The sequence below is a fragment of the Aythya fuligula genome, chromosome 2 (assembly GCF_009819795.1).
Source record: "Aythya fuligula isolate bAytFul2 chromosome 2, bAytFul2.pri, whole genome shotgun sequence".
NCBI classification, from domain to species: domain Eukaryota; kingdom Metazoa; phylum Chordata; class Aves; order Anseriformes; family Anatidae; genus Aythya; species Aythya fuligula.
Window position 1 is genome coordinate 24,015,897 of NC_045560.1, and position 16,243 is coordinate 24,032,139.

Below are 16,243 nucleotides of genomic sequence, written 5' to 3' on the forward strand. Positions count from 1 at the left end.
TACTGGGAAGGGAAGCAAACTTCTATAGTTTGTGCAGTAAGGCACATTTGGGTATATTTGTTTTGAAGACTTGATGAGCAAAAAGCTACAAATGTTTTCTCACTAAAAATGTCTTTCCAGGAGAGCTCAGAATTAAGAGACTGAACCCAACTGTTTATGAGAAGAAGTTGGCACTCTGTCAGAGAACACCGTTGTGTCTGCAGAATATGACAAGCCACAGAGTTTTGCAGATATCTTGTTTGGCTCTGAAACACAACAATTTACTTGCTCTCACAAATTTGTATTATTGACTAGAACCTGCATGATATGGTGCCTCAGAAATTAAACAGGGCAGCAAAGATGCCACTGTTATGTAAACAATACTAGAGAGGTGCAAACTGCCATGATGTGCCGTCTTCAAGAGTAAAACTCTCCTAATGAGAAATGTCCCCCGAGAGTAATAATAAGGCTAGTGAGAAAGGATGAGCAGTGCGTGTAAGAAGTAGCATGGGAGCTGGACAAGATGGTGAGCACTGCTGCATGGTAGCCCCATAGGACACCACAAATACTGAGCAAAGCAAGCATTTTCATGGTTATAATTTGTGGAAGAATAGTGTGAGTATCACAGCCTTCTGATATAATAAGTAATGTGAGAGAGTATCAGCAGCATTTGTACATGAAGGTAAATATGAGCAGCATGAGAGTTGAGCTCTTCTGTTAATGTTGTGAAAAGTTTTAAGGCCACTGAAATACCAGACGATGTGGAAATATTGAGAGATTCTTTTACCTAGGTCTGCAGTGGAGACTTGCGATTTTTCACAGCGTGAGAACAAGATGATAGCCAGGAATTGCAAGAATGAATTAATTGTGCTAGGATGATCCAAATACCATAATTAACGCTCTAGCTCACCGTACTCCCCATGTCTGAAAGTACCATCTTTGTTAGTGTCACTGGTGAAATGTTCTTCTTCCTGCATGAGGCTTGGAAGTTGTTAGTAATAGCTACTTCTGTTGAATTTGGCATACAGCTTTGAAATGCTACATTATGGGCATGTTGGAATAGCAGTTTTCAAAGAGAGCTATGCTGATCCTTGCCTGCTCTCCAAACCTTCTACAGGTAAGTCAGGACTAATCTAAAAGCTGCAAAGTTTTGTTAATGGAGTGCCAGGCTTGAGCTGATGCTCTAACCCCTGTGGGGAGCGAAACACTGATTTACTGATGCTACTCAGGTTTTGGGTAAGAGTTGGCTGCTGTCCATCTGGATTGGCTTGCTTGTGGAGGGAGCATACTTTAGGAACCAGATCATCTGGGAACAGCAAAAAGCTCCTTGACCAACACAGGCAATAAGGCAGCGTGCCAGGAGTTCATAATAGATGAGAGCATCCCCTTGTTGGGAGGATAAATCAGTGATGGTTATTCAGGCAAATACAATGTGTTTCCTTTAGGTATGCAAATACAGTTATTAGCCCTTGATGGAGAAGTGCTGAGTGTTGGTACTTTTAGTGGCTCAGGTCATGAACTTCTGTACAAGTTTCAGAAACGATCATCTTGTATATCATTAATTATTGAAGTATGTTGCTAATTACTCTACCCTGTTCTTTATTGCCTGAATTTACTGTAAGAGAACATACAAAAATGTGTGACAGAAGAACCTGTCCATTCAAACTCATACAATGTTTTGTCCAAAGTGTTTTAAAAAAGCTTTTTTTGCATCATGTGCTACTGTGCTTCCTCAAAACTCTTTGGGGAAATGAATTAAAAATGTTGCCATCTGTTTATCTTACATTTAATACAGAGGGTAGAAAATGAATGCCAGCAGTATCAAAGTAGCATTATATAATTCTGTTTTTAAGAATATGAGCTAAGGATACAGAGAGTACTAGTATATTGTTCCCACGTGTGTGATTTGTAATGCTTCTCCACCCATGTTTTACTCTTTCTGTCTTAAAAGTAAACATCTTTGTGTGAAATCTGTGGGTGATAACCACTGGATTGAGCTGGCTTTCTGTGGGAGAATGTTTTGTTCCAGGAGTAACATCAGGCAGAGCAGCACCTGAATTCTCGTGAATCTCCAGTGGCAGCTGCACTGGTAGCTTCAAAGTTGAAGTCAGATTTGTCTCAGAGTGATGCCGATAGATACTCTGGACTGCTTTTCATTCTCTTCAATGTGACTTTCTGGGTTTGGTCTTTGAATTAGTGGAGTATATCCGAAGTTCTGTCCCCATCCAGCAAAAAGTTGCCCAATCAAGTATTGTATTAGACATTTGTTCTGAAGTAGGATGTTTCTGAAAAAAACACCAAAGCATCTTCAGTTGGTATTCCATTTTGTTTTTAAACTAATTCATGGAAAAAGAAACAGCTTTCTTATTTCAGACAGATTTCTTTCTTTTATTCTTTATTTCTTTTTTCCTTTTTTTAAGCAACAAGTCAGCATTTTCATGAAGACAGGTGATCATTCCAGTAGTAATCCTGATAGATGTGTACATGGAGATAATTCTGTTACTGCCACCAGGTACAATGGACTGACTTGTCACAATGGAAATTTACAATGAAATTGCTATTGCTATCACGTTGTAAATTAGTGCAATTACGATTTTGCTTTCTGTGCTGTATTATTTACTGTATTTTGATCGGACTAAGGGAGAAGTCAGGAATCCAAACCCGCAGGTGGTGTTCAGTAGTTCTTGTGGTATATAGCAGATACTGAATACTGAGGCTATAAAAGGGAAGAATTGGTTATTAGAGAAAATAAATAAAAGGCAAAATAGGGGGAGGGGACTGAATAGGAAAGAATATTTGCAAAGGCCTCAGGGTAGGCTGCTTTCAATGTACTGTTTAAGCTTTAATGACCCATATACAGATCTTAGTAACATAGTAATGGCCAGCTAGAGGAATTAGAAGCCCGAGGTGATGGACTGAGCAGCAAAAGCTGACATAGGTCATAAATACTATTATGGTATGGTTTGACAGGCTCTGCTAAGACAGCTTTGTGTATAACAACCTATCTGCATGTAGGGTCATTTGATGACAAGACTTGAAGAAAGAATTCGTAAAAGCTCAGTTACTGCAAGTGAACTCTGCTCAGGTTCCCCCCTGGTTAAAAGTCTTCATTTGTGATAGAGGGTTTCTTTTGGACTAATTGCTCTAATTATCTGTATCCATACCTCTTTCAGTAGCATTTTTTCACAGTTGTCATTAAAAAAATAATAATTCAAATCTCTCTGAGCTTTTGCTTCAAGAAAATCTCCAAATCCTAATGTGAGGATCATGTGAAAATTGCATGTCTTTTTTTCTGGGGGGTGGGAGGGGGAACTGGGAGCTTCTATTGTATTTGTGGAATGCTAATAATGACTAAGGATGTACTGATGAAGTGTTTAAAAATGACAATAATAATTGCAATAGGAAATTTACAGCTCAGTAGCAATATATTCAAAGCACAGGAAAGATTCCTTTGTGCTGAGCTGTGGAGTGCAACCCAAAGCAAACTCATCTGAAGCATTTCTGCTCACATCTTCAGCCAGGCTGAAGAGTTACCTTAATCCTGGTCATGGGCCTCGTCTGCAGGTTTGGAAATCTGTGATCAGGATATTGCTTTGAATCTGCTGCATACTTTTTTTTTTTTTTTCTTTCTTTCTTTCTTTCTTTCCCTTTGCTATCTACTTTCCGCCTACTGTAACCTCCCTTTGGATTTTTGCTTGTAGAGAAACACTGATCAAGTCAGATTTCTGTTGCCATTGTGTTGTTTCCTCAAGTGATATCAGCCTGTCAGATCTCTTAAAAAACATTATGAGATATGATATGTACTTACCCTAATTCAAAGCTAGATGACCCCTGGGGTTACCTCAGTCTGATGGAGCACCTTCAATAGGATAGCAAAGGGTAATTGTGTTGTGGAAGCTCCTTAACTTCCCTTTTGCACATTAGTGGAGAGAGACACGCTGTCTTAGAGGTTGGGGGTGCCATTTGGTATTCATTATTTTCTTTGACAAAAGAAGAAGGGTGACAGAAGAAAGTTCCGTGTAATTCACTTCTGAAATATGCCACTCATTTGCATGTCTTTGTATCTATTATTTACTTTGCTGTTGTGAGTGATAGTCCTGCTCAGATATATGCAGGAGGTGACAAGCCATCAGTGGGGGGAATGACGTTGGTAACAGCACATGGCTTTTCAGCATATATTGCTGAAATATTCCATACTTGTGGAACATTAGTATGTTCCACATTATTAATTATTATTAATATTATATTAGTAATGTTATTATTAATATTAGTATTAATATTAATTAGTATTAATATTAGTATTAATATTAATTAGTATTAATATTAGTAATTATTATTAATATTAGTATGTTCCACATTGTTAATTAATTATTAATTAGCATTAACATTAAATATGCATTCTGATGCAAGAGAAATTTAGTGAAGGAGATCATCTAGAAATTCACCAGGTAAATCTTTGTCAGTCGGTTGAAAACATGAGCTGATGCTATTAAAGAAAAAAATATGTGCTGAGAAATCACCATTTACTTATTCTCGTGAGCTAACAGAAGTGATTCCATCAAACTATGTTTTGTTCTTATGAGAAAGGGAAATTACTGTTTAAAATTACATTCACAGGGTAGATTTAGAATTCGGTTAGAAGTCAGCTTTATTGTGTTAGGATGTTTTGAAAAAAGAAACACATGACTTTTATTTGAGACAAAAGCATGATATTTGAGTATAGAAGCAAACTTGGTGTTTGGTTGATCTGAAGTTAACGACTGATTCACCTAGAGGAGGCTGCTAAGGAAGACATCAGTAGCCGCAGCTCATTTTTGCCTCTAGGGGAGGCTGAGTTTAACCAGCAAGATCACAGAATCACAGAATCACAGAATTTTCTAGGTTGGAAGAGACCTCAAGGTCATCGAGTCCAACCTCTGACCTAACGCTAACACTCCCCACTAAACCATTTCCCTAAGCTCTACATCTAAACGTCTTTTAAAGACCTCCAGGGATGGTGACTCCACCACTTCCCTGGGCAGCCTGTTCCAGTGCCTCACAACCCTTTCAGTGAAGAAGTTCTTCCTAACATCTAACCTAAAACTCCCCTGGCTCAACTTAAGCCCATTCCCCCTCGTCCTGTCACCAGGCACGTGGGAGAACAGGCCAACCCCCACCTCGCTACAGCCTCCCTTGAGGTACCTATAAAGAGCGATAAGGTCGCCCCTGAGCCTCCTCTTCTCCAGGCTGAACAATCCCAGCTCCCTCAGCCGCTCCTCGTAGGACTTGTTCTCCAGGCCCCTCACCAGCTTTGTCGCCCTTCTCTGCACCCGCTCAAGCACCTCCATGTCCTTCTTATAGCGAGGGGCCCAAAACTGAACACAGTACTCGAGGTGCGGCCTCACCAGAGCTGAGTACAGGGGGACGATCACCTCCCTAGCCCTGCTGGTCACACCGTTCGATGGAGAAAAAAACACTGAATAGGAACACATGCTTTTCAAATGCACTGAATAGAAGCCCATATACGTAGAAGATGAAATACAACTCTTGGTTGTCAGGTTGTGAAACCCAGGTGTCAAATAATCATCCAAGTCACCAAAAAAAAAAAAAAAAAAAAAGCTAATTAATGTAAAACATTTTGATCCTTTTTAAGATAACATGTATGTCTTGCTTTACAGCTTCTCTTTTGAAAGGACTGAAACATGCAAACATTGTGCTGCTTCATGACATCATTCACACCAAGGAGACCTTGACACTTGTATTTGAATATGTGGTGAGTAAAGTAATTAATGTTCTGTGTATATTCCAGATTGCATTGAATTCTATGGAAAAGTTCACTTTACCATCAGTGATCTATGGATCAGACCAAAACAACCCTCTACTTTCTTTAGAAGTGTGGAAGCTATGTGAGATGATGCTTTATAATGGAGTGTGCTAATAGTAGAAGGCAGGCTGGACTAGACCTGGGTCAGAGCTAGAGAAGTGGCTGGTAGGACTCTGTAGGGACCTTCACATTGGTTCATTACTCTGCTTCCTAGGTACAGTTTGTTTATTAGAATATTTTCTTTACAGATGTGGTATGGACAATTTTAAAATAGGTGAGGATAACGTAGGTAAGAAGAAAAAAATAAAATTCTTAACAGGTAGATCCTTTATCAGAAGCATGTGACAAATTTAAATGGCTTTTGTTGTGACTGGCTTATGTGTGGTGTCTCTTTATAAGAAATGTAAGTAAAGAAAAAAGTCTGACATGCAATTCAGAATTTTTGGATAATTTTTTTTTTTTTTGCCATGACTCATTATTTTAACTACTAATTAAAACTTCAATTTACACAGTATACAGCATAATGATCTAATTGTGTTCAGAATATTACTTTGCAAAGTCTTGGGCTTGAACTCCTAATTAATCTTTTTAGTTTTCCTAAGACAAACATATGGTATTTATGTAGAAGTACTTCAGCATTTATCTGTGGAATTATGCAATAAAGTATCACAATCAACCTCGCAGTTTTCACAGATGGGTCCAAGAACATGTAATTTAAAAGAAACAAATGGCTTTAGAGAAGGTTGGCTTTTCAGTGTAATATCTGTTATTGTGTTGCAGTCAGTAAGGCTCCACATTTATCACACAGAATATCACACAGAATTTTCTAGGTTGGAAGAGACCTCAAGGTCATCGAGTCCAGCCTCCAAAAGCAGCCATTTATAAAGTACAGCAATTACTAGTTTGGTTTTTAAAGTAGGAAATATTCTATTTACTCTTAGCATGTCCCTGCTTCAGACAGATGGATTTTTTTTTTGAGTGTGTTTTTTGAGAGCACGCCTAAATTTTTACATGATAGTGCACAGAACTTCTTGTCTGGAGAATCCATTCAGCCTGTCTACTTACATAGAAATACTACATTTTAATAATATGAGTATTCAGTGACAGGAGCCTGCAGAGCAGTTGCATGCATTACATACATTTTACCTCAGGTACAGGGACATTATGCAAATCTAATTCTTTTTCTTAAAATAAGTGATTCCTCTGCCTCTAATTTATAAACTGAATTAGCATAGGAAAAGCTTTCATATCTAATTTTATTTAACAGTCAGTGTAGACTTATTTGCAGAACTTTATGTGAATACAATTTGCATTTCTTTTTATCTTTGACTGTATTAATTGCATTCATCAGAAGTCATTGAGAAATGAGAACATGTTACTCCTGAAAATAGATGTTTTTGCCTGTTATCATAATGCCAAATTTCTGGATTTTTTGTGCAGTAGTAATGTATATAAATGCTTAACTCCCAGCCATGTGTTATGTCATGTTGCCATCTTTCATCAACGTGGATGCACGCTGAACTTCTTTCAGCAGTTATTTCTTTTGAATTCACTTAGGTCTTTGTTTTTTAAACATAGCGCTTTTGGGATCAACCCTTCTGGTGCTACACCTTTTTTTTCCCGTCATGTATGGTAGAAATTTAAACTGTGGTAGGATCTTGTTTAATAACAGTTTCTAGCAACTGATTCAAGTAGTACTTTATTATTATGCTATTTTGGCTGGTGAGCAGTGTCTGGAAAATTAGTGTTCAGGAGGAAGGGGAAGGATGTTTTGTTCTCTCTAACCAGCCAAATCTTAATGACATCGTAGGTTACTCTATTCTTTGAGATGGCAGAGCTGCTTAAAAAAAGTCTGTTTTCATTGTTCTGTAATGTAAAGTTATGGGCTGATCAAAAAGGTAATGCTCTCTGATAATGTTTCATGCTTGAGAATGTTCTAAATTGTGTGCATGTTCTAATACATGTTCATGTACAGTTCTAATTGGATGATCACAATGATTTTTTTTTTTTTTTTTGATCGGAGAGCTCTCAGGATGTTATATGAATATGAAGAGACAAAAAATAAGGCTGCCCTTCAAATCTACAAATTTTGGCTAGTTAAATAATCAATCTAGTTATGTAATTGATGTTATAGAGCTCTATGTCTGTAATGCCTTTTAAAACACCTGTACATGGCTTAGCTCAATAATATGAGTGATTTCTACCAAAATCAATAGAAATGCTCATGCAATTAAAATTACATAGTGGCGGGCATTTCTGAAGGACTGAGGCTGAACAAACCTGAAAGGACTTGAATTTGATTTACTTCACAAAGTTGCATCATGGAACAGTTAAACTATTGCCATTAATTACTATTGACCATTTCAATTGTAATCTTTTGATTGAGATGTCATAATTAAATTAGAGATGAACAGTTAGTTATCCAAGAGTTCTCAGCAAATGGAAAATTTGGGTAGATAGTTCGGTGACAGTTTCATTGGGAAATTAATACTGATGACACGTCTGAGGTTATCAGAGGTATTCAGTTTCAGCATTGACCCTGAAAGACTGGAATGAAATTTCATTTCATGTAGCACCTTTCATAGCAAAGTGCATTACAGTAATAAGTTAAAAGCTTCAAGCAGAATATCCTATGAAAGGAAACATGGCAGTGATGAAATTTTCTGGGTACCTCAAATTAGATTTCATTTTTTTTAATATGGAAGTCTGTTAGACAAGTAAACATGACAGAACTTTCTAACTTTAACCTTGGTAGTGACCCAAAGCAAGAAAAGACGGTCTTTAAAAATCTGTGTGACAGTTGAAGTGCAGGAGAATTTCATTCTCCACATTGTAAACATTTTAGTATTGAATAGAAAGCTATACATTTTTGTGGAAGAAAAGAAAGGGGGCTTGCTCCTTTTGAATGAAAGAACTTAATTGAAAATAGGCTGGTATATACAGTGGACCATATATTTTTTTGTATGCTTTGATAACTCTTAAGTCAGCTATATGGGATTATTGTTGGTCATTCAAGTGTACTGAAAAGGAAGACGGAACTCTAATTTTGTCACTGGATGACTGAGAGCCATTGCTTATTACCTGAGGAGTTGTGAAGATGAGTAGTTCAAAACTGAAAGATTGATATAGTCTTTCATGTATGAATGCTAGAGAAAATGGTTTTTTTTTTTTTTTTTTTTTTGTGTAATTGTACCAGTACTAAATTGTACTAAACAGGGCCTGAAAACAAAAGACTAAATTTTGACAAGTTTTGCATATGGTAATGGCTTCCAAATGAAAAAGATCAGTTCAGCTTCACAGTGCTATGGAAGTGTTCATGTATGTATGTTTACGTAAGTTTATTGCTCCTCCTCTCCAAGCTCTGGTTAGGCATTACTGTACGTCACCTGGTGGATATGCCAGGTGTGGATATGTCGCTGATGTGCCAACCTTGCCAAAGGAAATTATGAATTTTACAGGTGAGATCTCAGACATTTTAACAGTCATCTTTAAAGAAGATGTGTTCACATCTGTTTCTTTTAAAATTGTCATTAGCTGCTATCATTTGTTTCTTCATTTTTTTAATTATCATGTAAAAGGAAGACAATTGTATTTGTAAACACTCAATTCCTGAATGGCAATCCTAACCAATACATATTACAACTGACTCGTTAGAATGATAATGAGGTTTTTAGTGTTATGTATAATTACATCAGTATATTATTTTAAAGAAAAGAACTGGTAACTTGTCCTATTCCTGGCATGCAAAAGTGAGCTTGTGTAGCAATACGTTATATTATGCTTTCAATATTTATGAACTAGATTTGAAACAAGAACAGACACATTTATAATTGGAAGTATGAGTAATGAATAATATTATTTCTGCCTCAACAGTACCAAAAAAAAAAACAAACAAACACGCAGAACAACAAAAAAAGCAAACCAGACTAATCTAATAGTATAATTTAAAACCAAGCATTTTCAATTACCTTGCCTATTTTAATCCTTGTGTATGTTTTTCCCTCTTAAAAATTACTTTTTATTAAAGAAGAAAACCTAATTCTCCTTGCTTGATTACAGCAACTAAAATAACTTGTTATAAGTTGGCGTAATAAAGTGAAAAAAAAATAGCAGCTGCAAGTTTCTTATTTTCATGCTGATTGGAAATTCACATGTATATTATTTTGTGGAATTAAGAGTTGCAGAGCTGAAGATCCAAAACATGAGATTTTGAGCTCAACACTGAACATATTAGAAAAGTACTGTGCAACAGTACTTTAGCTAATGATCAACACTCATTAGCTAAAAGGATCAAAATCTTTTTTCACTGAAAATTTTATTTTTTTTAACATTGATGATGATTTGGATCAAACTGTATTATTGGTCTCCTGTTTATTTTATTAGAGAAAATGTATAGAAACTAAAGGTCGGATAGAATTGGTGGTATGCGAAAATAAACAGTGTTGTTTAAAATGGAAGAGAGAGCATGGAAAACCCATAGAGTCCCAGAGATGCTTTACTTTTGTCTGAGTTCACTTATTTTGGTGTGACTGAAATAATGGGGCCATTTTCTTCCCTGTTGCTGTGCTTGTCAAACCAGGGGTGGCTGGGAGGACACCCTGCTTGCAGTCCTCTTCCTTTGTCTACCTCTGGGAAGGAGGTAGTTTTTGAGGGCTCTCAGGCACAGGAACAATGAAAAAAGTGGTTTCCATGTGCCTTGATCAAAGAAGGAGCTATTCTCCTGTTGTTGTAACCCCTGCCTCATGTACCTGGGTTTGCCACAAGTTGCCCTACTAAAATTGCAGTCAAAAAGGCAATGGAAAAAGGCTGAGAGGGAGCAGAGAGAAAGGAAAACCTGTACTATTAAGAACAGGCATTAAGGGAATACTTCTCCTGGGAAACCCCTATTTTTCAAGTATTAATGAGCAGATTGGAGGTGGGAGCTGCTAATGTCCAAGTATAGGGTGGAGATGCAAAGTCAGCTTCAGGAGGCAGGGATTCAGAAGGGATTTCAGAAGGAAATTGCTTGGTGCTTTGGTGAGAGGTAAAGCCTGTGCCAGATGCTGGAATCAGCAGGAAAGAAGGAATCAAAAAATGTATTTTTAAAGCTCATCAGCTCCTGCTAGGTGAAGAAGGCCTAGTGAGAGATCTGCACAGGCCTAGTGGGAGGAGGATTTCAAATTCAGTTGTGTCATTGTCCTGACTTTGAAGGTCTCACAAAGTATGTGTGGACTTTGTATGAAGAGTACATACTTATGAGTACATACTTATGAATAGATAAGATTAATCAAGACTATCAGTCCAACAGAGTGTGAGGCTGTGTGTCAATTGTTTGTACAATTTACTAATGTTTCTTAGAAACTTACCAAATATTGTTTAGTTTGGCACTGTGCTTTCTCCATCATTTAATAATTAACATCTATTATTTATTCTCCTTTTAATTAAGTATCAATAAATGTATTCAATGTAGAGTTTTCTTTTTAAAAAATAATAATTAAAAAAAAATGAAAGCATAAAAAATATCCAAAGATGAGCAGGCAGATGAAACACTAGAAAACAAGTACAATATTCTATGTACTGAGACATCTCCATTAGTGTTTTCTAAGTTAGAGATGAAAATTTAGAGCATCATTATAGTCCATCAAAACCACACTCACACATGGCAAGATGCATATGCTGGTGCTAATGCTCTACTCAACACAGATAAGGCCACCAGCTAAAATGGTATATTTGTACAAACAAGGAAAATATAAATCAACTGGGAAGCTGAGGGGGAAAAATAACAGGAAAGAGCAACCATCCAGAATAAATGACTTTTTTTCCTTCTGAGGAAAAGTCAGACAAAGTAAGGCTGTTTATAATGGAGGGGGTGGGGGGAGGGAAATGATATGGTTGCACACCGTTAAATAGATCATAGAGAAAGAATTGACCTATTTATTTTCATGTCAATAATAAAGAGAATAAAAGGTCCCTTCCAACCTGAGCCATTCTAAAAAAGAAAAGGACCTGAAATTACAGTGAGGAAGAGTGAGATTAAACTATTAACCTCTTTAATGTTAAGTATAATAAAGCACTGAAGATAGTACTATGTAGTGATGATTTCTCTACTACTAGCATTCTTTAAGAACATCTTAGACAAATAACCAGCAGAATGAAGCCATTTACAGTAGATTTTGATTGAGGCAATTTGTTGTTTTTTGTTTGTTTGTTTGCTTTTGAGATCCTTTAAATTTGTATTTTTCTGTATTCTTTATTTTCATCACTTAAATATGTCTACTCATAGTCTTTCAGGGAAATGCATACATTTCTAAGAAAAAATACATTTCTTCAGAAAAACTGAAGAAAAAATATTTGGTGAATATTTGCTTATTTCCATAGCTTAAACAAAAGTAAAAAAAAAAAAAAAAAAAAAAAGTCTATTTTTAGAATTTTGGGTTAATTGGTTACTTCTATGTTATAGACTTCTGCTCAGCTCTACAAAAAGTAATATTCTGGCTGCATCCCACACATTCCTCATCTTTTAATTTCAGTAATAAACTGGCATTGTCCAATTCCCTCTGAGGTAAAATCTGACAGTGTCTCAACTCTTACCAGAGACTGTCCAATCTAATTACACTTTTTTCTCTGTCTCTTTAATAATGTGGGTTGTAGCTGCACTTTAATTTCTCTTACAGTGAGGTGGTCTGATTCACGTGGTGCAGACTGGGGGGAAAAACAAAAACAAAACAAAACAAAAAAAACTGTCTGGAAAGTGACGGTTGCCATAACTTTAAATCTTAAAAATTGATTTCTCTTCCTGAGCTAACAGTATACATCTTCATACTTTTTTTTTTTTTTTTTTTTTTTTAATTCAGATTGATAGAAAATACATCTAAGAAAATTTTAAATGGAAACATTTAAAATTTAAATGGGGTAAGCAATTCTGGCAAAATAATTATAAAATAATTTCCTGGGACTCAAGAATCAGGCTTGAGTAATAAACAAAAAGTCAACAATTGAAAGTAAAAACAGGCCTAATTGTTTCTTCTTGTTTTACTGCTATGAGTAAAGAGGGTATTATCCATAGAAACATCATTTTTTCTTTTGCATGCCTTAGTCTGAACTGCAAATTTTCCTATATAATTTTTATTAATTTTTTTTCTGTGATCACGTAAGGACAGTTGGGACTAGGAGGCATGGCAGAAAATAAGACACATTAACCAATGTAGAGAGAGTTCTGCCTTAGATACTGAAGTGTTTAATTAAAGTGTTTGGACTGCTTTTTTCCTGCCCTGAAGATAGCAGTGTCTTTGCAGCACAGCACACGAGAATGGAAAAGACTCCTGAGGCAGCGTAGCTTGTGCCGTCCAGGGCTAGTATTGAGACCATACCAGTGTGGATACTTTACACGCTGTGTCTGTGTGTGGCTTGGCAGTCTCTCTGCTGTGTGTTTGCAGTCAATTTATGTGATCCTGGACTGACTTCTGTCCCCACCAGCTTAGGGGTACCTGCCATATTCTAAGTACATGTAGAAACTTGATGTAACTTGCAAAGTGATTTTTATTTTTTCATTTTTGTATATATGGATTTAGTAGCTATAAGGGTTATAGGTCAGTTTTGTGAAAACCTAATGATTTAGCAAATTAAAGAAAAAATGCACATATAGATATGTGTATGCATATGTATTACAAGTTGTTCATCCCATAAAAATTGTCCGAACCTGTTGACCTCAGGGACTGTAAGTCCATAATGGTTTACACAAGCTGCTAGATTTTGATCATACTAAACAAATTCCCATGTGTTTTTGAGATGTGATTTTTTTTTTTGTTAAGTTAGTCATGCTCAATTAATAGTGTTTACTGTCCCTTTAACATGATTTATGTAGAAAGCAGAGTTGATACAATTGTTAAGGTGGCTAGAGAATAAGGAAGAGGACAAAGATACATCTGTAGAAAACTGGATTTTGCTGAAGACCTTGCAGTTTGCTCACCAGCACTTTGCACAGTGCTATATCCTACCTATCTGACTCTCAGACCAGGTTGTTTTCTGTACAATGAAAGAACTTTGTGCAGAGACTTTGTATGAGTAAATATACACTGTCTAACACCACCCCCAAATAAGAAAACTGTGCATTCCCTTTTCTCTCAGGATTTTCAGGTAGGTTTGTATTATATATCACGTACTCCCCCATCTCACAACCTCCTTTTCTGTATAGTATTGTTCATGTGTTTTGAAGTGTATTTGTCTTGTTGACAGTGTGTGAGAGATCCAAGTCACCAGAAACATCTGTTAGCGGAATTGTTTTCATTAAAGGTGTCTTTTTTTTTTTTTTTTTTTTTCTTGAATCCCCAGTATATATCTTTCCCCTGCTGCTCAGCCCAGCTGCTGCTGTTGCCTTCTGCTGATTTTCTGAAAGTTGCTCAAAGATGGCTTGCAGAGAGTATTTTTTGTTAGCAAGGCTAACACTTTGTGTTCTCAGATGGGGAAAGACTGAATTGTAGGAAGTCATAGAAATGCTTGAAAATGAAGGTCGGTGACACTTTTGAAAACACCAAAAGCATTGAACTGTTGTGCAGTAATCTGCAGACTGCTCTGGCTAGAGGATACATTCAATTTAAATAGAATTAACTTCTCTTTGTTCTCCTGTCACTTCAAATATTACCGCTGCCTGTGCTTTTATTGGTAAATTGTATTATCAGTTTAAGAATTTGTTGGTGACAAAAGGGACAGTATTTTCGTCAGTAAAACTGCTAGGGCATAAATAATGTGTGCTCTCCTTTTCACAGAGAAGAATGGCTTGCAACAGTCTTGCTGCCTGAGTGAAACAATACAATCTGTCTGCTGCATGATGTCATTGCCAGAAGCCAAATAGTGTAGTTTTTGTTTTAATGGCAGGGTCTTTTCACATTGCTGGTTTTACATGATGGGAATGTGGTTGGAAATGCTTCCTGTTCCGTTCACAAGCCCCGGGCTCTCCATGCATTTCAGCTTCAAAAATGACAGCTGAAACCAATTAGGCAGAATTATGGGACAGCGAAGTCACATGTAGATTTATCATCACTGAGGATGAGGAGGGAAAGGGAATGTATTGCATGGGAAGTAGAAATGGCTAATTTAATTAGAAGAGAATGATGGTCACATTATTATGGGAAAGGGCTGGCGAAGTAGAGCTTATTTCATGTCATTGGCCATGCCTTTAAAAGGAGATGTCTTTCTCTTTGTCTGAAAATATTTTATGTTGGCTAGTAGAGTCTCTGATTTCTGAACAAGATAGTTGAACAAATTTGACATTCAAGCATAGAGCATATCTGAGGACATTTATAGCTTGTGGTTTACTCATCTATTCATAATTCAAATTCTTTCTTCAAGGAGAGAGGGGAGGAGTCTGTATTGTCAACATTTGTCTCATTCTTTTTTCCTGTTTGCATACCCTCTTTCTTCCAGAAGTAGAATGCAATGTATGTAAACCTCAGTTCAGCTGTATAAATATCAGCCTGGTTTCTTTTCCTGTCAGCAGATGACTATACACAGTATGCTCACAAACACACATGCATGTGTCTGCTAACATAAACCAGTCTTACTGAATAGAAGTGACCTTCATACACTTATTCACTGCCACAAATTTAAAGCAAAACCCAAATAAGTTTTTTCCATGTGAACCCAAAGTCGATATTTCGTAAGGTAAACATAAGGTAATTATATTTCATAAATAAATAAAAACACTTCATAAGGTAAACTTTTTGTGCTATTCTTATGGTAGTTTGTGGTATGGGGAAGTGATGAACTTCACAGAAAGAGCACATGAGCATGTTCTGCTTTTAAATAGTACTATGTTTGTGTTTTTTTTTTTTTTTTCTTATTATTCCTTGACCTAAGCTTGATTTTAATTGACCCTTTCATAGCTTTATTTTTTTTTTTCTTTAGACTGTATATTTATGTTAGACAACTTACTTAATTTATTTTCTTGTACATACAGGATTTGAGATACTTGTCTCCATCATATGGAGGAAAGTATTTGAAACTTACTGAATTTGGAGTGGATCAAAAATGGACATTCTCTTATGTCCTTCTACATACAGTTTAGAAATGGAAGGGTGGGAATAGCCTGTCTTAGTGTGAGTTTTCTCTTCCCTGTCCTAGGAGGCCTTGTGCAGTGTCTGTCCTTACCAGAACTCATGCTGCCCATCCAGGGAGGGTCAAGGCACTTGCAGAGGTTTCCTAGTGGAGGTCTAGTTACTTGAGATGGGCACTGAGGGATGGGTTTGTGTTTTATCTTGTTGAGAGAGGTAGCACATATGCTTGACATGCCTTCTCAGGGACATGGAGCTGTATGTGCCAGAACCTTACATTTGGGTCACATCCCTGGAGCAATGATCTTCTGGTATGATTTAGCAAAATACAACTCTTTGAAGTAATAAAATGCCAAAGTGTGTTGTGGGTGGCATTTAGCTATGATTTTGAAAATTTCCCCAAATTTGTTCAAGTGATAGGCCTCAGAAAAAC

At 36.6% G+C, this 16,243-nt stretch overlaps 1 protein-coding gene across 6 annotated transcripts in view; it reads left to right on the forward strand.

Annotated features, from left to right (window-relative positions):
* CDK14 (cyclin dependent kinase 14) overlaps positions 1–16,243 on the forward strand; it is a 328,926-nt gene that overhangs the window by 131,768 nt on the left and 180,915 nt on the right. For all 6 annotated transcript variants that reach the window (XM_032181404.1, XM_032181407.1, XM_032181405.1 and 3 more), the window contains one exon: positions 5,637–5,731. In XM_032181404.1, the coding sequence (XP_032037295.1) occupies positions 5,637–5,731 (95 nt within the window). The remainder of the gene's footprint in view (positions 1–5,636; positions 5,732–16,243) is intronic.